At 36.5% G+C, this 24,084-nt stretch overlaps 1 protein-coding gene across 1 annotated transcript in view; it reads right to left on the reverse strand.

The window, feature by feature from the left end:
• The window catches only part of LOC131437784 (protein still life, isoform SIF type 1), a 416,149-nt gene that overhangs the window by 10,640 nt on the left and 381,425 nt on the right, over positions 1 to 24,084 (reverse strand). The window contains 18 exon segments of the mRNA XM_058607355.1: positions 5,558 to 5,661; positions 5,726 to 5,876; positions 5,934 to 6,120; positions 6,193 to 6,364; positions 10,364 to 10,551; positions 10,623 to 10,780; positions 10,871 to 11,188; positions 11,249 to 11,357; positions 11,415 to 11,609; positions 11,669 to 11,973; positions 12,163 to 12,314; positions 12,382 to 12,496; positions 12,559 to 12,745; positions 12,832 to 13,260; positions 13,326 to 13,508; positions 13,575 to 13,745; positions 13,747 to 14,002; positions 20,537 to 20,682. Of these exon segments, the coding sequence (XP_058463338.1) occupies positions 5,558 to 5,661; positions 5,726 to 5,876; positions 5,934 to 6,120; positions 6,193 to 6,364; positions 10,364 to 10,551; positions 10,623 to 10,780; positions 10,871 to 11,188; positions 11,249 to 11,357; positions 11,415 to 11,609; positions 11,669 to 11,973; positions 12,163 to 12,314; positions 12,382 to 12,496; positions 12,559 to 12,745; positions 12,832 to 13,260; positions 13,326 to 13,508; positions 13,575 to 13,745; positions 13,747 to 14,002; positions 20,537 to 20,682 (3,526 nt within the window).

The following is a 24,084-nucleotide window of genomic DNA, read 5'->3' on the forward strand; positions in this document are numbered from 1 at the left end:
AAGCGATGGTGTTAGTTTTCAGATTTTGCTTGAAGATTAAAAAAAAAATGCCAGGTTTTTTTTCTTATGACTCGAATACTAACAAAAAAAAGCGTGTGAAAATTTGGTAAAACAATCGATCAATAATGATTCAGTAACTTTCCGTGGTATGTTTGATTGATATTTATGGAGAAATCGTAAGATGAAATATCAAATTCGAAGAAGTGAGGTTGGGTACTGTTTTCATATCTGGGAAATTCTTTGTTTTTATGGTTGGAGTTTGAGATCAATTGATAAATTACGATCAAAAGTTGTTTTACTTGTCTATTTACTCATGTTTTATCATCTAAATCAAATCTGTATGTGAACTAAAAATTTTAAATTTCATCCGAGGTTTTCAAGTGTATTGAAGAATCCAACCAACTCTTTTGCGATCGCTGCGCTGCCCGAGTGGCGAGCTTTGAACTAAGCGATGGTGATAATTTTAAGATTTTGCTTGAAGAATCGAACAAAATGCAGGGTTTTATTTCTTATGAATCGAATAGTAACATATAAAAACGTGTGAAAATTTGGTTAAAAAATCGATCATTAATGATTCAGTAACTTTCCGTGGTATGTTTGATTGATATTTATGGAGATATCGTAACATGAAATACAAAATTCGAAGAAGTGAGGTTGGGTACTGTTTTCATATTTGGGATATTCTTTGTTTTTTTTGGGTTGGATTCTGAGATTAATTGATAAATTATTATCCAAAGTTTTATAATTAGTCTATTTACTCATGTTTTATAATCGAAATCAAATCTGTATGTGAACTGAAAATTTCAAATTTCATCCAAGATTGTCAAGAGTATCGGACAATTTGAAATCATATGTTTGATGACAACACGTGAATAATCGTTTTTCTTACCCATATTTGTAAGGTTTTGCAATCTGCATTCTTTTAAACTCAAGTAAATTGAAAAATTCGTCAAAAATTTTTCTAAATACATGGGATATGTCAAAACAATCACCATAACGCTATCTCGGGGTGACCACGCTGATTGGATTGTTCAATAGGATAATTTTAAATCTTATGTTTGATAATCATTTTTTACTCATATTTGTAAGGTTTTTCCATCTGCATTCGTTCAAACTCAAGTAAATTGAAAAACTTGTTTAAAAACTATGCTAAATACATGGGATATGTCGAAAGAATCCCCATAACGCTATCTCGTGGTGATCACTCTGATTGGATTCTTCCATAGCGTAAGTCGCCTGACTTTTATATTAAAGCTGTGAACCATTACGCGGTTAATTTTTACTTTTGGTTGAAATCTGACACTCGAGCGGTTATTTTGATGTTGTCAAAAATAACCCTGCTCACAAGTATGGTTATTTTTGACAGATCGATGGTTATTTTCCGACACAGTATTCTAAATAAACGTTAGTTTTCGCACAATAAATTAAAATCAACATGACCACTTCAGAGTAAAAACTTTTTCTTCCACTTCTACTATGATTTTTCGAAAGGATTTGCCCGTTTTCATACGAAACCGTTATCTTGCTGAAAGTATCATCGCCAAACAAGCAGCGCCTCTACATTTCATTTAAGCGTCATTGTGCCAATTGTGGTTTCTATGCCCGGTGAAAAATGACCGGCGACCCTAGTGAAAAATGGCTGGCCAATACTTTCCTGATAAAAACAAATCAATCTCATTTGCATTTGTGGTTGTAAGTGAGCTGTCAGAAAGCCTAATCGGGTTAATCGAGCACTCAAAAACGAGCATTAGAGTAATAATTCATTACTCAGTCCGTTGTTGCGAGAACGTGGGACTGGTTGGGTACGTGCTGATTTTTTATTTCATCTCATTAGGAAACTTTAGATATATAAAATTGGTAATCTGAATCTTAGTTCTTCGGATAGATAGAACTAGTTAATGGTCAGTTCTTCCTCAAATTCCAACACAAACTGGTGAAATTTTTAAGAAACCATTCCTCTAACTTAAGTGTAACAAGAGAGAAAATTCAATGACATTCATAATGTTATTGCTAACCGAGTAATCAAATACGAACAATCGAGTAAGAATTCGGTAGACCGCTTGGGAGACAATGTGGGCGGTTGTCTCAATTGAGGTATATTTAATTCTGGTTCGAATGTCCTCTTTGGATAAATATCAATAACGGTGAGTTTGCAACTACCAATATTCAACTGAACAACTGAAAATGTTATCATAATTTGATTATAGATTGTTTGATTAACGAATACACAGATTTGAACTGATTTTCTCAACATCGTTTTCGCAGTGGCGTACCGAGATAATGGCATCACGATTGAACTGGTGATAAATGAAGTTCGTGCTTGATTGCTATCAATTAGGTATTGCACGATGACGACACAAATGAACTGTCGATGAATCAAATCTTTGGACAGCTATCAGTGGTTTGTTTACATATCTATTAACACGCATTCAAATTAGAATGAAGGCAATGAACACATAAACAAACCACTGATAGCTGTCAAAATTGATTCATTTTGTTCATTTTTGTGAGGTTATGTTATGTTCGTGCAAAACCTAATGAACACAATGGAATGACACGGAATGAACATGTTTACAAACCTAGCTGATAACTGTCAAACAATGTTCAGCTAGCTCATTTCGTGAGGTTATGTCATTTTCGTTCAAAACCTAATTGTTCAATTTAGATGAACTTAAAAAGTTCAGCATAACTCAAATATGGTCTAATTACGAGGATTCCTTGTAATCGTGAGAAGTGTGACAAAGTTCTTCCGGAATAGGGTTAAGTATAGATTTGTTAAATAAATATAATAATCTGGACCATAGCTGCGAAAATCAGTTCAAAACTGTAACACCAGTGTAACACTGCTGATGGATTTTCTCTAGTTCGATTTAGAACTACACAACGAACTACCGGTTCTGTACCAATGAAGTAGAAACAGATGGAGCAAAGCTCATGGCTTGCTGGTATGGGTAAGCAAAATATAGTGAAGTGTTTTTCGTAAGGCTTTGATTCAATGGTAATTAAATATGACGAAAATTAGCAACCACCCCACCGGTTTCCACCTGCTTGGTCCAGCACCAACAGTAGTGTTTTAGATTAAGCTTACTTTTGATTTTGTTGCTACTAAGCCTGCTATTTTCATCTGTAGTTGGCCGTTTGGTTTTGATTTATCCTTACATGATCTATTTATTTTTGATTATTGAACTGTGTTTTAACCACCTATTACTTTACTGTTCTTGTAGGTAACTATTTGTAGAATTGTTAAACATCTTCCTGCTATGACATCTATCGATTGTTTTGAAATGGTTAGTCTGTATGGTTTTTGAGTTGTTAGTGTTTTGGGTTTGGTTATCCGTTTATTTCTGCTCAACGTCGACTGTGAAAAAAGCTAGGTTTGATTATAAACGAATCGAAACGCATTTAACAACGATCAATTTGAAAAACAAAGTTGAATCAACCAGTCGTGTGTACGTTTGCGGAGAGCACGCAGTCACCTGAATATTGCTTTTCGTATAAACTCGAAAGAAAACGCATCGGAGACAATCGGAACTGATGTAACCAAGAACAACACAGAATAGTACCGAGATTCTAGTCTAGACATGAATTTCATCGTGATCGAATGAGCTTTGCTTGTCGAAACTTGCTTGGTGGTACAACTTGGCCCGATTCGAAGATTTCTTCCGCGCACGACTTTGTCGTGCACGGGCTTTTTGTTATGGAGGTTTCATGTCTTGCATGATACACTCCATACAAGAAGCATAGATCGGTTGATGTTGTGACTCTACAGGCGGAGGTTGAGCCTTCTGATGCTGTAGGTGCTGTTGTTCATGGTCAATACGAGCATAGTGAAGGTTCGGATTTCGGTTGTGATCTAGAAAACTAGAACTGTCAACCGAGTGTGACGAGGTCAGTCGATACATTCGTTGAGGCGAAGAGCTACGACTGTAGCTTCTTGGAGTTGGAATCGGTCCTCGTTGGTATTGTCTCTCGGGAGAAGGAATTCGACTATAGAAACGTTGAGGTGAAACTCTGTCTCGACTGTGCCTTGGAGGAGAGTAATATCTACTGCTGCGCTGTTGAGGAGATAAACCACGGGCGTATCGCTGAGGAGAGGGACCCCTACTGTAGCTTTCTTGAGGAGAAAGACCGCGAGCGTAGTACTGTTGGGGGGATTGCGTTCTGTAATAGCCCCGCTGAGGTGATGGACCGCGACTGTAGTTTCGTTGTGGAGAAGTTCCCCGACTGTAATTAGTGCCCTGTGGTGATGTGCCTCGACTGTAGTTGCGTTGTGGGGAAGGCCCACGACTGAAGGAACTTTGAGGAGAGACTCCTTTGAATGAAGATTGTGGCGAAAGAGAAAGACCACGGGTTAGGGAAGTTTGAGGGGATAGTCCACGTGCGTAGTATCGATTCGGAGACGGATCACGACTGTACATGTTTGCTGGGGAGTTGCTACGGCTGATGCTCTTGCTTCGTTCTGAGGAAAGGCTGTACCGTTTTCTACTCTCTATGGAAGACGTTTCGAAGCTGGTATTGGGAGAGTAGCCATATGCGTCGTATCCTTCAGATGGTCTCTTGCGTTCCGTACTGCCAACCGAGGCACTACGTTTGGCTCGCCGATGCTTTTCTTCCTTGACATTTTGATAAATATGAGGGTAGTCCTTTTCAACTCCCAGATACTCGCTAGACAGGGACAAAAAGCAACGGTTAGATGCGTGGTATTGTTCGTAATCCGAGGAAAGGTTCGGATCAGTTTTGGATGCGTTACTGTCCGAACTCTCAGATGGTTTACCAATACTGGGACTACTGGGGCGCTTCAGAATCCCACTGACAACGCCTCCATTCGCAATAGCTTTTTTCTTCAGGATACTTTCGCCAGCTTTTTTATTCGGATTTGGACTAGAGGATCGTCTAGCCCGATCTGGACTCTTCTCAATTCTAACGTTTCGTTCGATGTCTATGCTGTTTCTAGGTGATTTTATTTTGATTATTTTAATAGGACTTTTTTCACGTTCGACGGATTTCCCCCGTTTCGGAGATTTAGCTTTCTCAATATTAGGACTGGTTGTTGTTTCGGGTGATGAGTTTGCCGAAGAAGTGCTTAACGTGTTCCGAGGATCGATTGCTACAGCTTCTTGTTTCGAAGTAGAGCTAGGTTCCGGAGGAGGAGGCGATGGTAGCTCCTCCGGGGATGACTGCTTGGAATCCGCTCCGGGGGAATCACTACCGTCTCTAATTTCTCCGGCGAACTCGACGGAAACGGATGAGCAGGATCCGTTAGACTGTGATTGCGAGTAAATTGTGGTAACTGTGTGATGTGAGACAGAAGTCGAGTTCGTCATTGTAGTGGTCAATGTCGAAGTCGTTGTCTGTTGTTTTTCCTGTTCACTTTCGAGGTGCTTTTCCCTCAGATCTTCCATGTACTGTACTATATCGGTCTCGATAAGGCTGTCTAAGTTAAGATTTTTCAAATGTTTATCCATCGCGCTATCGGTGTCGGTCTGTTTCGGCTCATGGACCTTTGAGTCGAATATTTCTAGGACGTTTTTTTCACTACTAGGAGAAATTCGCTTACCTAGATCCTTCATTAGCACCGGATGGTACGTGGCTGGCGGATGCGACGATTGAATTAGGCGGGCTTGACTACCGTTGCTACCGACGGACAATGTTGACGTAGTACTGTGTGTGTGCAACAAGATGACACTGATTACTAGAGCAAGAATTTCTCCTGTTAGATACTCACCTCAGAGTAAGATGGTTGGGTGTTTTGCCCAGAGACGATTTAGGTTTTACTGAACCATGTTGAGAGTCATCTTCACCTTCAGACTTCGTTCCTGGATCGGCTTTTTCCGGTTCGCGTTCACTGAGATTTCTTCGGCAGGCGGCTACTTGTTCTATGAAAAAAATATCGATGAAATTTATAATTTAGTTTGTTTCCAAAATATATTTACCTCCAACATCCCCGACAGTTTTACTGCGCATACGGAATTGACCGCTGTATTGCGGGACGGGAGGATCGTCGGCTTCCTGACTGCCGGAGGTCGTGTTGTCGTAGTCTATATTACCAGACGAATGTCGTTGGTTCATCTTGGACTTTTTCGGCTTGCCCAGTGTTTGCGAGCCTTGCATAATCACCGGCTGAGGAAGGAGGAAATGGAAGTTCAGTATCCTGATTTGTTTAGATGCAACCTTTTTTCACGGGACACTAACCTGCTGCTTGGGACGCTCGAGAGTTTGCGAATTTCCAGACGAACTGCCAATGCCGGTCACGGAGCTCATGCTACCGCCCATGCTCTTCAACGATGGGATCGACATGTTGCGGACGCTCTCGCGTATAATTTGTCGGATTGTTTTCAGGAATGCATTACGGAATTCTCCAGTGCTAAAATGGAAGCAGAAATTCGATTCATTGAGCATTAATATGACGGGACTCAGCCAAAGTTTGCTTTTTTTGAAAAACTACGAAAACTATCCATCGCTTTTAAATAACGTGTTGCAATCGAGATGGTTTTGTAAACGTCTTATTAAGCCTAGTGTTGAAGATCGTATCAGAACAATACTTTCATGGTTTAATTTCAATGTTGACAAAATTTTAGTATTTTAGTATTTTAGTATTTTAGTATTTTAGTATTTTAGTATTTTAGTATTTTAGTATTTTAGTATTTTAGTATTTTAGTATTTTAGTATTTTAGTATTTTAGTATTTTAGTATTTTAGTATTTTAGTATTTTAGTATTTTAGTATTTTAGTATTTTAGTATTTTAGTATTTTAGTATTTTAGTATTTTAGTATTTTAGTATTTTAGTATTTTAGTATTTTAGTATTTTAGTATTTTAGTATTTTAGTATTTTAGTATTTTAGTATTTTAGTATTTTAGTATTTTAGTATTTCAGTATTTTAGTATTTTAGTATTTTAGTATTTTAGTATTTTAGTATTTTAGTATTTTAGTATTTTAGTATTTTAGTATTTTAGTATTTTAGTATTTTAGTATTTTAGTATTTTAGTATTTTAGTATTTTAGCATTTTAGTATTTTAGTATTTTAGTATTTTAGTATTTTAGTATTTTAGTATTTTAGTATTTTAGTATTTTAGTATTTTAGTATTTTAGTATTTTAGTATTTTAGTATTTTAGTATTTTAGTATTTTAGTATTTTAGTATTTTAGTATTTTAGTATTTTAGTATTTTAGTATTTTAGTATTTTAGTATTTTAGTATTTTAGTATTGTAGTATTTTAGTATTTTAGTATTTTAATATTTTAGTATTTTAGTATTTTAGTATTTTAGTATTTTAGTATTTTAGTATTTTAGTATTTTAGTATTTTAGTATTTTAGTATTTTAGTATTTTAGTATTTTAGTATTTTAGTATTTTAGTATTTTAGTATTTTAGTATTTTAGTATTTTAGTATTTTAGTATTTTAGTATTTTAGTATTTTAGTATTTTAGTATTTTAGTATTTTAGTATTTTAGTATTTTAGTATTTTAGTATTTTAGTATTTTAGTATTTTAGTATTTTAGTATTTTAGTATTTTAGTATTTTAGTATTTTAGTATTTTAGTATTTTAGTATTTTAGTATTTTAGTATTTTAGTATTTTAGTATTTTAGTATTTTAGTATTTTAGTATTTTAGTATTTTAGTATTTTAGTATTTTAGTATTTTAGTATTTTAGTATTTTAGTATTTTAGTATTTTAATATTTTAGTATTTTAGTATTTTAGTATTTTAGTATTTTAGTATTTTAGTATTTTAGTATTTTAGTATTTTAGTATTTTAGTATTTTAGTATTTTAGTATTTTAGTATTTTAGTATTTTAGTATTTTAGTATTTTAGTATTTTAGTATTTTAGTATTTTAGTATTTTAGTATTTTAGTATTTTAGTATTTTAGTATTTTAGTATTTTAGTATTTTAGTATTTTAGTATTTTAGTATTTTAGTATTTTAGTATTTTAGTATTTTAGTATTTTAGTATTTTAGTATTTTAGTATTTTAGTATTTTAGTATTTTAGTATTTTAGTATTTTAGTATTTTAGTATTTTAGTATTTTAGTATTTTAGTATTTTAGTATTTTAGTATTTTAGTATTTTAGTATTTTAGTATTTTAGTATTTTAGTATTTTAGTATTTTAGTATTTTAGTGTTTTGTTATTTTAGTATTTTAGTATTTTAGTATTTTAGTATTTTAGTATTTTAGTATTTTAGTATTTTAGTATTTTAGTATTTTAGTATTTTAGTATTTTAGTATTTTAGTATTTTAGTATTTTAGTATTTTAGTATTTTAGTATTTTAGTATTTTAGTATTTTAGTATTTTAGTATTTTAGTATTTTAGTATTGTAGTATTTTAGTATTCTAGCATTTTAATGTTTTAATGTTTTAATGTTTTAATGTTTTAATGTTTTAATGTTTTAATGTTTTAATGTTTTAATGTTTTAATGTTTTAATGTTTTAATGTTTTAATGTTTTAATGTTTTAATGTTTTAATGTTTTAATGTTTTAATGTTTTAATGTTTTAATGTTTTAATGTTTTAATGTTTTAATGTTTTAATGTTTTAATGTTTTAATGGTTTAATGTTTTAATGTTTTAATGTTTTAATGTTTTAATGTTTTAATGTTTTAATGTTTTAATGTTTTAATGTTTTAATGTTTTAATGTTTTAATGTTTTAATGTTTTAATGTTTTAATGTTTTAATGTTTTAATGTTTTAATGTTTTAATGTTTTAATGTTTTAATGTTTTAATGTTTTAATGTTTTAATGTTTTAATGTTTTAATGTTTTAATGTTTTAATGTTTTAATGTTTTAATGTTTTAATGTTTTAATGTTTTAATGTTTTAATGTTTTAATGTTTTAATGTTTTAATGTTTTAATGTTTTAATGTTTTAATGTTTTAATGTTTTAATGTTTTAATGTTTTAATGTTTTAATGTTTTAATGTTTTAATGTTTTAATGTTTTAATGTTTTAATGTTTTAATGTTTTAATGTTTTAATGTTTTAATGTTTTAATGTTTTAATGTTTTAATGTTTTAATGTTTTAATGTTTTAATGTTTTAATGTTTTAATGTTTTAATGTTTTAATGTTTTAATGTTTTAATGTTTTAATGTTTTAATGTTTTAATGTTTTAATGTTTTAATGTTTTAATGTTTTAATGTTTTAATGTTTTAATGTTTTAATGTTTTAATGTTTTAATGTTTTAATGTTTTAATGTTTTAATGTTTTAATGTTTTAATGTTTTAATGTTTTAATGTTTTAATGTTTTAATGTTTTAATGTTTTAATGTTTTAATGTTTTAATGTTTTAATGTTTTAATGTTTTAATGTTTTAATGTTTTAATGTTTTAATGTTTTAATGTTTTAATGTTTTAATGTTTTAATGTTTTAATGTTTTAATGTTTTAATGTTTTAATGTTTTAATGTTTTAATGTTTTAATGTTTTAATGTTTTAATGTTTTAATGTTTTAATGTTTTAATGTTTTAATGTTTTAATGTTTTAATGTTTTAATGTTTTAATGTTTTAATGTTTTAATGTTTTAATGTTTTAATGTTTTAATGTTTTAATGTTTTAATGTTTTAATGCTTTAATGTTTCAATGTTTACATGGTGCTTATTTATTTGACCTTTATAGCAGGTTGTTTCTTTCTCGTTCGTCAGATGATTGTGTTTATAAATAGATTCATTTTCAACCGATTTATAAGCCATTGATCACTTGTGAATTATGAGAGCACATCTTGGTTTCTGATGTATGGTATTGAACACACTTTGTTCCTCTGAATATTAATCAAATTTATCAGATTATGTTATAGATACTGCAATTAAATCTGAAATGTTTGAGCCTTTTTTCAAATCCGTTTATATCTAGATTTTGTTGGTCATGTGCACTTCGTTAAAATATCAAAAGCCTCGTTTCACTTCTTCAATAGTCAGTTTTAATACAGGCTGCACATTGGCATCAGTTATTTTTAAATTGGCAAGTGTTTACTTCCATGACAGTTAGGTGATGGTTTCCGGAAAACAATGTACAACTTTTCCTCTATATAAATAATCATCTGATGCTGCGATTCTTGTGGGGTGTGGAATTAGTAACACTAGAAAAATATTTTTCGCCGTAGGCGATTTTGCACACAATCAAAACTACTTTCGAACTGAAACGATCAGGTTTCCCCCCTTTACGTTTTCTGTTCCGTTATAGAGTCAATGGCATCCGTGCCAAGCCGTTCTGCTATAATCGCTCACAGTAATCCGATTTAAATTAATAGATTTCTTTTAAATCGTTTCCCCATCGGACATGAGAAAAAAATCAAACTGTAATCCATCAGGGAATCCATTAAAGAACGGAGGGTTGATGGGTTTCTTTTTTGCTTCGATCCAGGATTCGTAGGTAAACAACTTACCTGTTTGATAACACGTAAACTTTTTCCGATCTTCGTTGTAATTGCGATCTAAGATGAATCAGTTCCCAGAGGAAATGGGAGTCCATGTCCTTGGCGGATGAAGCGCGCACTTGTACCTCGGTCACCGGAATCAGAACCTGGTAGCGAATTATTTCCACCTCGTTGGTGGCATTTTTACTCGAAACACCCTGAGAAATGGAAATGAAAAAAAAATCGACTGCAAACACAATCCCGGGAGGTGAACTCAATTTCAGTTTACCATTAGCTTCTTCTTTTGGCGTAATCGTTCCTTGCACAGAAACACAACAGCAGACTTAAATACGAAACACATAGCGTGCAGCTCAAGGCCTTTCTTTATCTTGCCCAAAAAGTCGGAGATGTTCAACCATTCAACGCCTCCGTAGTATAGCAAATCACCTACATCGTTTGAGCGGGAACAGAACAATTCAGAACAGTCTAGTTATAGTACGAACTTCATCGATAATACTAAGAATTATTCAAACCTACCAGGACTGAGATCAATCGGTTGTTTACAGGCCTTCTGATGCTGGCGGAACAGATGATCGAAGATGGCACCGTATTCCTCGTGGATTCGTTGCATTTCGTTGATGTGTTCCGCTACCTTTTCCATGCCCTTGAGTGCTTCGACGAGATGCAGATGTTCGGCCGCATTCGGATCGGTCAGATTGCGTAACTGCTGGAGCAACAGCGGATACTTGAGGATGCGTTGAATCGGTTTGATGAGGAACGACTCCAAGGTACTGCTGTGCTGTTGCTTCGGGTTTCGGGCAACCAGGAATTCCTGCAGTGCCTGATTGCCTTCGTCTGAGAAAAGAGATTCATTAGAATCGTAACACAGGCGTAACGATTGGTGTGTTGTCTTACTTGGATGTAGCACCTTTTGAGCTTTACTATGACTGGCACAGAAGGAAGAATACAGCTTGAAGTGGTTCACGTAGTACAGGAAGGCCGATCCGATTGCGAATAGTACGTTCTAGATATGTGAGACGTTGTAGTCCGGTTGAAATCGTTTATCATTTTAACCATTTACCTTAAATTGACTAGGATGCTCCAATTGGTGGAAGTCCGGTTCGAGATCAAGAGCTTCCTCCAAGTTGTTCAGGAATTGCCGTTGGAATGTGACAATCTCCTGGATGTTGCCGAACAGAGCCGTTATCTCTGCATTCGATAGGAATGTTTCACGCTTCAGTGGTTCCAAATAGTACTCCAACAAATTGTTCAGATGCTATTAGGTAAATGTATGATATGAATTGATATACAAGAACAACATTTTCCAGTGCTCACCTTAACGTAGGCCTTCTCGGTATCAACAAGCTCGAGAATGACCTTCCGAAGTTTTTCGGCATCGCTTAGCTGTCGTGAGGGTGTTAGCATGGCGTTCGACACCGAAGAAGCAACCGATCCCGTAGGGCTAGATTTGCGAGTTTCCTGCGGCGAACGGCAGAATCCGGTTACCTGTTCGGCCGATTTGAGCAGATTTTCGATCTCGAAGCTGCTGGTACGCGACGATTGCTTCGAGCGGTCCATGTGCGGATCGTTAGCCGACGGAGCGGGAGAGCTTTCGATCTCCGGGGAGTATACTTCCTTACCTGAAAAACACGAACGTCCTTCATTTGCAGAAGAACAGGCAACGATGGGGGTGATAAACGTGTGAGGTATTTCAAAATTGCAAACAGCCAAGAGCTTTCTAGGAGATAGTAGCTCTCCAGTTAGATCAAAGAGTTACTTGGAGAGAGAAGAAGATCATTTTAAAATAATCTATAAACGGTTGAACTTACGCCAGCCAGGTGCAGGAACAATCAATCCCGAAATCATTTCCTCACTAATGACCGGTGGATCGGAAGGCGGAGGAGGACATACCAGCGACTCAATAATGTCATCTGTAGAACGCAGTATTCCAACTAGATCTGGTGGTTCAGTACGTGATGATCTGATCGGGTGAGAATGAAAATTTCCTTACTAGATAAACAAATTTCGGTGATCAATGCCCAACGAACCTCATCATCATGCATAAGGCTTGTTCTTCCTGGAGAACACTCTCCAAGTACATCATGTCCAGGTCGGAGACGATAGCGCCGTTTATCACAATTATTTCATCGCCTTTGATAACTCCTATGGTAGTTCGTAAAAATTTGAATTAACCGCACGGCTAGGTTAGGAATTTGTTTGCTTACCATTCTGCATAGCCAAGCTCTTGTCCTCTACGCGGCTTACGTAGCAGCAGAGTTCGTCCTGTCGGTCCGCGTTTTCGATCAGTTCAGCTTCAACCGAAAAGCCCCACATCTGCTCCAGTGTTGTTCGTTGTAATTCTACTTGGTACAAAATTTTAGCGCAAACTTCAACCATTTCATGAGTGTGTAGCTGTAGAATAGAACCAAAAAATGAAAAAACGACCATATTAACATTGGATGATCAATGGATTGTACCGACAAAGCGCTCGAACTTACATATGTTTCGATCAGATCATTTCGATGAGGAACAAAGTAGTTGTGATCTTCCATATCGCGACGTTTTTTAACCCGCACAAAGTGTTCCATCGGGTTAAGATTCTTGCGTTGGCAGGCGCTTGCAAGGAACTCCTCCACGGACATTCCGTCCCGCAGATATACCGTGCCGAAGGTGTTCTCCGGCAGGGCAACCTTGTAGGATTTCTCCGTCTCGTCACGGGTGCTCATCTGCATCGATCGTCGGCTAGAGCCACTGTTCGAACGGGACAGGATCGGTGGACGCCGTTTGGTAGCTCCACGTCCGGCCAGTAAATTGTTCAACAGGGAGGGAGACCGAGCGCAGATAAACGCGTGGAACGAAGATACCGTGAAGACGCCCAGTTTATTCAGAGTGTTCTTCGTGGGGCGTGACACGTGCGTTAGAAGAGACTGTATGGAGTGTGGAAGGATACGGTGTAGTTGATGTTGACCGCAAAGATTGTTTACTAACTAACCTTAGGATTTGGAAGCTCTCCGTTCTGAAGCGAGGCCATGTAGCACCGCAGACGGAACTGCTCACAATGAAGTCGTTCCAGATTCTCCTCCCATTGTAGAATCTGTTGTTGGATCTGGTGTCGGGTGTCCGTATCGGTGACGACGCTTTGCTGTAGATCGGCCATATGTTTCAGTTTGTGATCCTAGCAATTGTAGATTGGTTACGCTTAATCAACATCGTTGGTATCTATGGTTCATTACCGACTTACCGATTCTATTGCTTTTTCTAAACGGAAAATCTCCTCTTGTAATAAGTGTAGTGTACCAGTCTTACCACGATGTCTTGCAAACGCTGCAGCACAGGCACTATGTATACTGTTGACCCAGTTCTCCAGCTCGACCTGACAGGGCGCCTGGAACAGGTACGCATCGCCGAAGGCCGGCATCGCCGAAGGCCGTGCTCAGACAGAAGATGTAGTCCCGCTTCGGATGTTCCGGTATCGGCTGCATGATTGCACCGTCCACGATAATCAGGTGCTTGGGGGCTGCCTCGACCGAGCGGCCTTCGCGCGAATCGCACGGATAGAACAACAAGGTGGTACCTTTCAGACAGACCCAGTAGCCCTTCCAACCACGCTTGCGGGCCAGCTCGATCTGGTGCTTCTTGCGTAGTAGCCATTTCTTGACCGAGAGGAATCTGTAAGTAAAAGAGCAGGAATGATAGTTCAGGATTCGCTGGGATATGGTAAATTTAAAATTTTCCAAAGAAAGAGTCATTTTATATCTGGACGCAATAAAAACGATTCATATAGGAATCATATTTATGAAATAACAATGTTGAGTACTAGAAATAAAGATCATTCGTTGTGCTTTAAAGAAAAAAGTTGTACCGATTTGGATATAATGAAATCTTGAACTTTTCTTCGTGTACTGCTCATCATCAGTGCTGTTAATCTTCATTCAACTCAATTGAAATCGTATGTGTGCACACACTGACGATCTCTCTACTGCAGTAAACTTCACATTCTAACACACATCCTTCGCTGTCGCACCGAATGGGCATCATCCTGTCCTTCACCTCCCTCTATTTATCATTATGGTCGCAGAGAGTTTGGTTATCCAGTTGATGTTTATGCCTATTCATTCGCACCTGCTCACTACCCACAGTGAAGACAATGAAATAGGTAGACTACTTGGCACTACAAGCTGAGCTAGCAAAACTTCAAGTGACTACGTACGGTTATTCAATTGATGATGAACTCTGGGAGCTTCGGCAACAAAAGTAAAATTAATGAGAAGGGATATGCTGACAGCTAACGGCCATAAATTTCAATTTCATTTATTATTATTCGATAGAAATGTAGATCTCCATCTAGAACGATACCCTTGATCCATCGGTCCTCCAACATTTTGATGCCGTTTACAAAATAAAGAATTTGTCATGGCCTTCAAAATAGGCTTCCGTTTCTGCAATGACCTCAGAATCCGACGAAAATTTCTTGTCCTGGAGAAATAGATAATTGTCACTGGGGGCCAGGTCTGGAGGATACGGGGGATGGTGGACCAATCCGTACCGCAAATCATTTAATTTCATAGAACTCGTCTGACACGATCAACTGATATTCAAACACTTGTGAATAGATAATCATGAAATTTGGTATTTAGCCATCTAGAGGCTTGTTCTTAACAAAAATATACACGGTTTGAAACTATTCGCGTCTTTTCTGTGAGTCTTTTCTGTAAGAGGCCCGAGACTTTCCATTCCATGTAGTACTGTTGGCTACTCAGGGAGGCCATTTCGTTTCATTTCTGTCATATCCCGAGTCATTTTTGCACTCTTCTTCTACTTCTGGTTGTTTGTTGTCCATTGGTTCCTTAATTTATGTTCGAAATTCGAATCAAGAACAATGATTTAGGATTTCAACTTCAGAGAACTGAACTAGAATTTAATTAATGAATTCAGTTTCATAACTTCATTCCTAAATTCAGTTCAGGATTTTATGCCTGGAACAGAATTCGGAACATGAATTCCTGAACTAGATTTTGGAACTGAATTCAGTTCCTTTCTTTCTGATGTAGATAAATAGGAGATGGCAAAAAGTACTGAACAGTTGTAATCATCGGATAAATTCCATGAATTAGTTCTTTTTAGAACCATTAAAATATTTCCAAAGGATGACGCGATATTATCCTCTACAAAGTTCGTAAGTACACAAAAAAATAACATTGTTGTTAACAATCAATACGAACGATTATCTATATTTGGAAGTATGAATAGAAGTATGTCAATTTTATTTGTATTCACGTTGTCCAGTTATGTTTGTGACATTAACCACCCACTTTTTACGTTTCGCAGTCAGCTCATCAGTGCATTAGCGAGTGCTACAGTGTAGAGGATAGACATTGAACTTCGGTTCAAAGCGTATTATTATGATCCGCGAAGTAGCATTAGTAGTTCAACATAATCTGCTAATGCGAAACGTAAAACAGTTAAAAATAGTCATGTGCACTTTAGCACAAACCGGCACACATGACCAGGGGTCAGGAATTCGTGAATGACTACAACCTATTTTAGACTAAAGCTGTTTTGTTCGATCGAAATTGCTCAAATTCTTTCATTCTATATTTTAAATTTATTAACCTAATTTGAAACCTTCGACCTTACGAACAATAGAGAAAAACTTCTAAGGTGAAGAAATGCGTAGAGTGGCAAATAGATTTTAAAAAATGACAGAAAAATGCTACAAAATCAACTACTAGTGGCCCATTTGAAACTCTGGATATGAAACATAATCTTTTTTACACAATAATATTTTCGTAACTTGATTTTTATTCCAGTGATTTATATTTTCAAATGTGCATTGGAAGCCTACTGTTATACAGTTTCAGAATTAGTATGTTTCACTTAGCTAAAGCGTGAACACCATTGCTTTTTATTACTATGAAAATGTCGAATTTTGTGATTAATGCAGTGTTTTTGCGAGGAGGTCTTCTTCATTATTTCAATATGAAGAGAACAGCCGCCGAAAGTCATTGTATTTTGGTGAAAATGTATGGTGAGTATGATCTAGCTGATCGAATGTGTGGGAAGTGGATTGCACGGCCTAAAAAAGCAATTTCAATTTGGAAGAACGATTGTTAAACTGATAACTGAAGCTGAAACTGAATTCAAGACTATGATTTTGGATCGGCACTGAACTCTGAATATGAATCCTAGCACTGAACTCTGGACCGAGATTGTGATCCGCATCCGTGATTCGAATTCAAAATTCAGCTAAGAAATTGTGTTCAGCTACAATTCTAGAACTGTTTGAATTTTGGAACGAAGTTCCAGATTTGCCGTTTTGTCTAGAACTCTGAAATCTGGCCTCTAAAATGCAGTTTCGAACTGAATTCTGGAAATACAATTGGAAATTTACGATCTGAGTTTTGGTTCAGAGTTCCGAATATGAATCCTGAAACTCTATTCTAAATTTTAATTCAGGTCAGATATTTTGGAATTGAATTCTGGTCTGAACCTTAATTTCAGTTTTTTTTATCAGATCCAGCATTCGGTTCCAAAATCCCGGTTTGGTATCAAGTTCAGAAATTCGGTTTCAGTTCCAGAATTCTGGTACCCATTCTTACATTGGATTTTGGACGACGAACTGAATTCCAAAACCGATCCCTAGAACTGAGTTTTGGATCTGAATACTGGTCTGAACTAAACGAGTCAACTACGCAGGCTACAATGAATAAAGTATCAAAATGCTAAAGCTTGCTTCATTTAGAATTGGAACAAACTTTTGCTCATATTGTGGCGCTCCTGGTGGACGGATTTGGAAGTTCTTGGCGCCCACGTGTCGGGAATTTTGTCAGCTTCACGTATGATTTTTACATTCCGCCAATCGACTGTACTTTGTAAACAATCAACATGGAAGCCGAAAGAAGGGAAAAAATTGGACACCGTTATTTGGAAAATCCATTGGGGTCTGCATCTAGGCTAGCTAAACAGCTGAAATTGTATAGAAATGCCGTATGGCGCGTTATCAAACGGCATAAGGAAACATTGACGACGATTTGGAAGCCTCAAGCCAATCGTCGGAGTGGAACTGTCGACCGGAGAATGCGTGGTAAGATTTTGAAGACGATTAAGAGGAATCCTAATCTGTCGGGCCGTGGTTTGGCCAGCAAATTCGGTGCTGCCCATAGTACCGTGAGGAGAAATCGACTCCGGGAAGGAATCAAGTTGTATCGAGCTAGCAAACAGCCAAATCGGACCATAAAACAGAATAGTATGGTCAAAATTCGTGCTTGGAAACTATATGACCAGGTGCTGACCAAGTTCGACGGGTGTCTTCTGGTGGACGATGAAACCTATGTCAAGGCTGACTTCGGGCAAATCTTAGGTCAAAAATTTTACTTGGCAACGGCTCGTGGGGATGTTACTGCCAAATTTTACATTTGTTTTTGCCGACAAACTTGCAAGAAAATTTAACGAACGTTTTCGTTACAAATTAGACAATGACATCGGAACTATACCAAAAAGAGTGTCTCCAAAAACGAATTTTGCCGTTCATTCGATCTCACGACCATCCCGTAATGTTTTGGCCAGATTTGGCAAGCTGTCATTATAGCAAAGTCGTTCAAGAATGGTATGCAGAGAAAGGGGTCCAGTTTGTTCCGAAAAACCTTAACCCACCCAACAGCCCCCAGTTCCGCCCTATTGAGAAATACTGGGCAATCATGAAGAGGAGACTCAAGGCAAAGGGAATGGTTGTCAAAGACATCAATCAGATGACGACCTGGTGGAATAAGATATCTAAAACGATGGATGAAGAAGGTGTGCACCGCCTAATGAGCCGTGTTACAGGAAAAATTCGAGAATTCCTTCGAAACCGTGACGAATAATTTTATCCGTTTTTTTCTTAAACTTAGTGAAACATACACTAACTGTATAAGCTTATTAACCACGAATATTTTTAACTGACGACAGAGAGGGAGACACATTTGTACATGTTGTTTAAGACGGGTCAATTAGGCATTCAATTTTTAACCAAAATGCTCGTATTATCTCGCATATGGCGAAACTGTTCATTCTTTTTCACAGGTTTGGCATGATCACAATACTTCACCTAGCTTATTCCAGCTATGTATCATTTTCTAAAAGAACTGAATAGTATTCAAGCGAGATGTTTTTATATGAAATTACAACTGGCTTGTGAGATGTTCACTAAAAATATCCAGTGTGTGAAGTGCTTACCACATCAGCATAGAAGTGAATAATATTTTACCATTTCTCATGAATTTTTGATGAAATCGTACATACTTTTTGTCCACGCTTGGCGAGTGAATATCAATTATTTATATTGTTCAATTCTTAAATTCAGTTTGTGGATATTCTTTCAAATCGCTATACAATGTGTATTTTCGAGACGCATTTGTCAAGTAAATTGTTAAAATCAAAATACTATTAACTCCCAACTTAGATTTAGAAATCCTTTAAATGGCTAAAACGTTACAATTATGCGAGTGACGCATTGAAAGTTTACGAATTTCACACAATCAATCAACTAGTACGAATTATTATCGAATGTGAAAACAGCATGTCAAACATGTCGAAAGCTTTCTAAGTGTCAGGGAGTTGACTTAAAAAAAGTGTAGCCGGGTTTGCATATAAAAACTGCCACCAAACATAAAAAATCGATATAACTGTTATAAATTCCAACTGCCCTATTTGTGAATTTAGGGTGGTTCTTCTGATTTTCATTTTATTTACAATTCTTAAAAATCTTTTTAGCAAAATGAATTGAGCAAAATCAGGAATATTTTAGAAATTATGGGAAACCTTTCTGATTTTGTTAGTATTTTTCAAAACGTATATCATGTGAAAAAACATGCTAAAAATTTTTCAAATTTTTGCCTTCCTCATATAGAAAGGTTAAAACACTTGAAATGTGTCAGTGCCAAGTGTCATATACCATGTGTGTGTGTGTGTGTGTGTGTGTGTGTGTGTGTGTGTGTGTGTGTGTGTGTGTGTGAATGATTCAAATGAAAGGTCTTACGGTCCTATACGGAATTCCTCAATTTTATCCGGATCCGATTTCTGGTTTCGGATTTATAGGGTAAAGTGTGTTCAATATTGTACACCGTCACTTAAACCGGCGAAACAAAAAACTTCAAAATTTTCTAAACTGATTTCAAAACTGCACAAATCGATAGCCATTATCAGTAGGCAACTAAACAAACCGATTTCGGCTATCCTGGTTCCCGGTCTCCGGTTCCGGAAGTACCGGAAATAGTGGTCATATATTCCAGAATTAAAACAGGTTTTTTAAATTCTATTTTCTCAGATTTAAAAAAAGTGTAGATGGGTATAATATCAGACTTTTACAAAATAAATCAATCGAAAAACCTTGCGTCTCCATCAAATTATCATCAGATGGAGACGCATGGTATTTAGTTCTAAAGTCATACATATCACATACAGAACTAAATACCATGACCTCACTGTATATCAATTGTTAACCTTTTGTACCTACCCAGTAGATGAGGCAGAAATGAAATGTCGCTTACCTCCTCAAACCCGTCGTCCCAAGTACGAAAAAGACAAAAAAGTGTCATGAGATTTGCTCATTGTTACTCGCTGATACCATATATTTCAGAAAATTTTAATTTTGAAATATTTGTGGTTATGGCATACAACTGGAAATATTATTATTGAATGCTGTCATATTTCCGATGGCATGTAGCAAATATTATGATGATACGTTAGATACAACAACGGGGAACGTGCCATTTGAGCCAATTTGTTCTGATTCCTGATAGATACAACAAGAGATATTCACGATCAAAAACTTATCACTATCTCAAAGGGTAGATTTTAAAAAGGCGCCCTATAGTAAAGTGAGACGTATTCACGTCAAAGACTTCCGTGTATATTATGGGTAAATTTATCATCAAACCCAACGAGTGTTTATATTTTAAAATAAACACAATCAATCTCCCATCAGCATGCGAGTTATTTTTGAGCAACAACGAATTGAATATCTTCGTAGAACTAAATTACTAATTAAATTACATCATCTAAAAACCACACTTCGTGCGATGGTGATCTACTGTGTATCTTCAATCGACCTAAATTCGGAGCTAGCCTCGAGACCGCAACATTGCAAATGAAACTGATGCCGTATATGATAATAGCCAGCAACGTTGGACGAACATCGTGCGGTGTAATGAAGAGAGAACTTACCCTGCTTTCCGAACCGCTCCGGTACAGTTGAATGACGCTGCGGCAGTGCCAGTTGCTTTCGCTTTGTACGGTGAAGCCATCACACTTTCCCCGTCGTCCTCATCTGACACGGCCGTCGTCAAGCTCATGCGGTCATCGTCGGATATCTGCAAGTGAATAACAACAGAGAAAATCGGTGTTATTTGTACAATAGGAACTACTTCAACGAAATGAATAGGATTTCAGAAGAGCCAGAGCCCTCTAGGCTGCTGGTTGAACGACGCTAATGAAATCTAAAATCAGTTCCAGTGCCAGTGGTGGAGATGGCGCCGGAAGGAGTTTTCCCCACTAAACGTAGCATAAACAGAGTTGCGAATTCATGGCAAAACAGGTTGGTAGCTGGCATACATGTTTTTTTTGCGAAAAATCGATACCTGGCATCGAATTCATCTCCCATGACGACGGTAGGGACACGAACATTGCCATCACATGTTATCGCAACCAGCACTCATTGATTTGTCACGAATCAGCAATAATCTTTCATATGACAATATAACGCTGCACACTCGATTGCACCCACTTTGCTGCACTTCGATGGCAGCCCTCCTCCCTTTGGATGGTGGCACTCGGTACTGGGCATACAAAAAAAACTGTTGGCTTCGGCTTCGAGGAATGTTTTATCACGTGACGCTCGTAAAACGATTGATTCTACCGGACCAGAATAACTACCGGAATCGAAAGAAAGGTGGATTGCTTGTGGCTATAATCGGGGATTTTCTTCTCATCCTCGTATACGAAAACGGTACTCCTTTTAATGATTTCATAACTTCACGGTTTCAATTTTTCTACTAGAGGTGCACAGTTTGGTGTTAAGTGTTTCTAGGGATCACTAGTGTTTTTGTGACCTAGATCTCATTTGCAGTTGATTGCGTGATAATATTTGCGGGCGCAAAAGATAAAGAACAAAAGTCGTCGAATGTTGTATACTTTTATACAATTGACTCTCGGAAAACGGTTGAACTCGTGGAGGCATACAAGTTATAAAATTATTTTATTTACTCGTTTAGAACTAATGTCTACTTGAATCATACGGTCGTACTGTTTGTTCTCAACAAAAAAAAATGGGATTTCACTGTTCAGCATTCTGGTTTTATCATTTTCAGTGTTCACAAAAAATACAAACACTCCGCCGCATCTCGCTTTTGTATACCAGCTTCAAACTGTTTTATTTCTGCGCGAGTCGTGAATATTCATTGCTCTTAGTGGCAATTAGAAATACTTTCTCTTACGGAAATACTTTCTGCTCCTATCTGATGACGACAGAATCTCGTGTTCGTTTCCGTCCGCCAGCTACCGGGGTCCGTTCCGGGATGTTTCCGGATCTGCAAGAGCAGGCAGGCGTTTGCCGTGAAACATGTCCGATTCCGCAACTCCGAGCGCTCCACGCTGCTGATATCAGAAGTGTACTTTTGATTTGCTCGTTGGAATTCTAGTCACTGGTTTTCCGGAACTTGCGACCTAGTTTTTTTTCAGTTATCTTTCACGTAGCTAAATGTGATTGGGTTCGGTATGCGTTTTAGGTGGTACGTTGTTGTTCGTTTTGCAATCAGCTAGCGGTGAGATTGTAGTTCGAGCAGTGCTCTCAACAAAATTAGAAACGTACCTTAGTTATATTAGATTGAGTGTTTGTTAAACGAATAAATCAATTGCATAAACAGAAGACTGTCGCAGTCCGGAAAATCAGTGGTTGATTATCTAAAGTACAAACACTAAATGAATTTGATTCTGGAAGATCAAACTTTGTGTTTAAACTGATACTCATGTATCAAAGCAGCAAACATATTGTTTTGTATTTTTTTCTCATTTAAATTACTGGAAAGATCCTTACATTTCTAATGCGATGGAACTCACAATTTGTGTGACTAATTTAAAAGATATTTTTAAGAGCATCCGTAAAGTCTAAAAGATCAATAATTTACATAATAAAGTTTCGCGAAATCAATTGTTCATTTTTTCCATAAATACGTTTATTTCTTAAGGCAGTTTACATAAGTTTTTCCTCGTCGTAGCATCACTTTTACATAAAATTCTTATCCTAATATAATTGAAAAATAGTCACAGCGATTTAAATTTATTAAAACATATTCCTCTTATTACTTAAATATCATCTTAAGCAGTCACGTACCCAGAGGGGGGGCCCGAGGGGCCCGGGCCCCTCCCGAAATCAAGAACAGATATATAATTATTTACAAGGTCTAAGGTATGTGTTGCAGAAATAACATGACAGTAAACGTAAAGAAATGTAATATAATAACAGATCCAGTGGAAAAGTTTAAAGTGTCTGTTAAAAACACCCGTAAAAGGCACACCGAGAATTAGGTACATAAGCAGTCTTCAGTAACATTATTCTTTTACCTTGGGCCCCTCCCGAAACGAAATCCTGGGTACGGGCCTGATCTTAAGTAATTCGCCATTTATTATGAAATCTACTGGGAAATATTATTTGAACCAAACGATTAACTTCTATGAACTATAAAATAAGCTGTTATTTTCAGACACTTTGTTGATAATTTCATAAAGTATTTCGAGTTTGTTTGTATCATTACATAATTTCAATTCTAATTTAGCTATTGGTTGAACTCATGGTCGCAGCTGGAATCAGAACTAAGTCTTAAAAGGGTCCTTTATTAAATTGAAACTCCAATTTTCTTTATGAAATGATAAAGAAATTTCATGTATGGAAGGTCACGACAAGCAAGAATGTCTCGAACTGGGACATTGGATAGTCTACCTTGAATACGCAAAGAATTTATTAGTTGAGATCTGACATCACGATACTCCACGCATGTCCAAACGACATGATCAATATCCCGATAACCTTCGCCACTGGCACAATGATCAGTCTCGGAGAGCCCAATTCGAAGGAGATGTGCGTCTAACGTGTAGTGATTGGACATGAGTCTGGACATCATACGAATGAAATACCTACTCACATCCAGCCCCCTGAACCATGCTTTTGTCGATATTTTAGGAATAATTGAGTGCATCCACCGACCCAGATCATCTTTATTGCCAGCTGGCGAGTGTTCTTTGGCGAGGCGCGCTATAGAATTCGTTGAAAGCAATCGGTCTCTCATAAATTTCTCCGTCAATAGCACCACGTTTGGCTAAACTATTGGCTTTTTCTTTGCCTGGAATGGAGCAATGAGCCGGGACCCAGACTATAGTGATTAGATAATTATTGTTCAGGCACTGTTTTATTTTGCTCAAGAAAAACGGCTCATTCTTGCCAGTCATGTTTGAGCGAATGGCTTCAATTGCACTCAGACTATCTGCGAAGAGGAAATAATGGTTTGGAGATAATGTGACGATTACATTCAAGCTATAATGAACTGCTGCTAACTCTGCTATATAAACAGATGCAGGTTTTGAAGCTTGAATGAGGTCGAAACATTATTGTTTAACATACCAAACCCTGTCGCTTCTTCAAATCAATTGTTCATGTCTTGCAAACATATCGTTTTACAATTCTTAAAAAAGGGTTTGTCTACGGATAAAAGGTGAATATA

The sequence above is a fragment of the Malaya genurostris genome, chromosome 3 (assembly GCF_030247185.1).
Source record: "Malaya genurostris strain Urasoe2022 chromosome 3, Malgen_1.1, whole genome shotgun sequence".
NCBI lineage: Eukaryota > Metazoa > Arthropoda > Insecta > Diptera > Culicidae > Malaya > Malaya genurostris.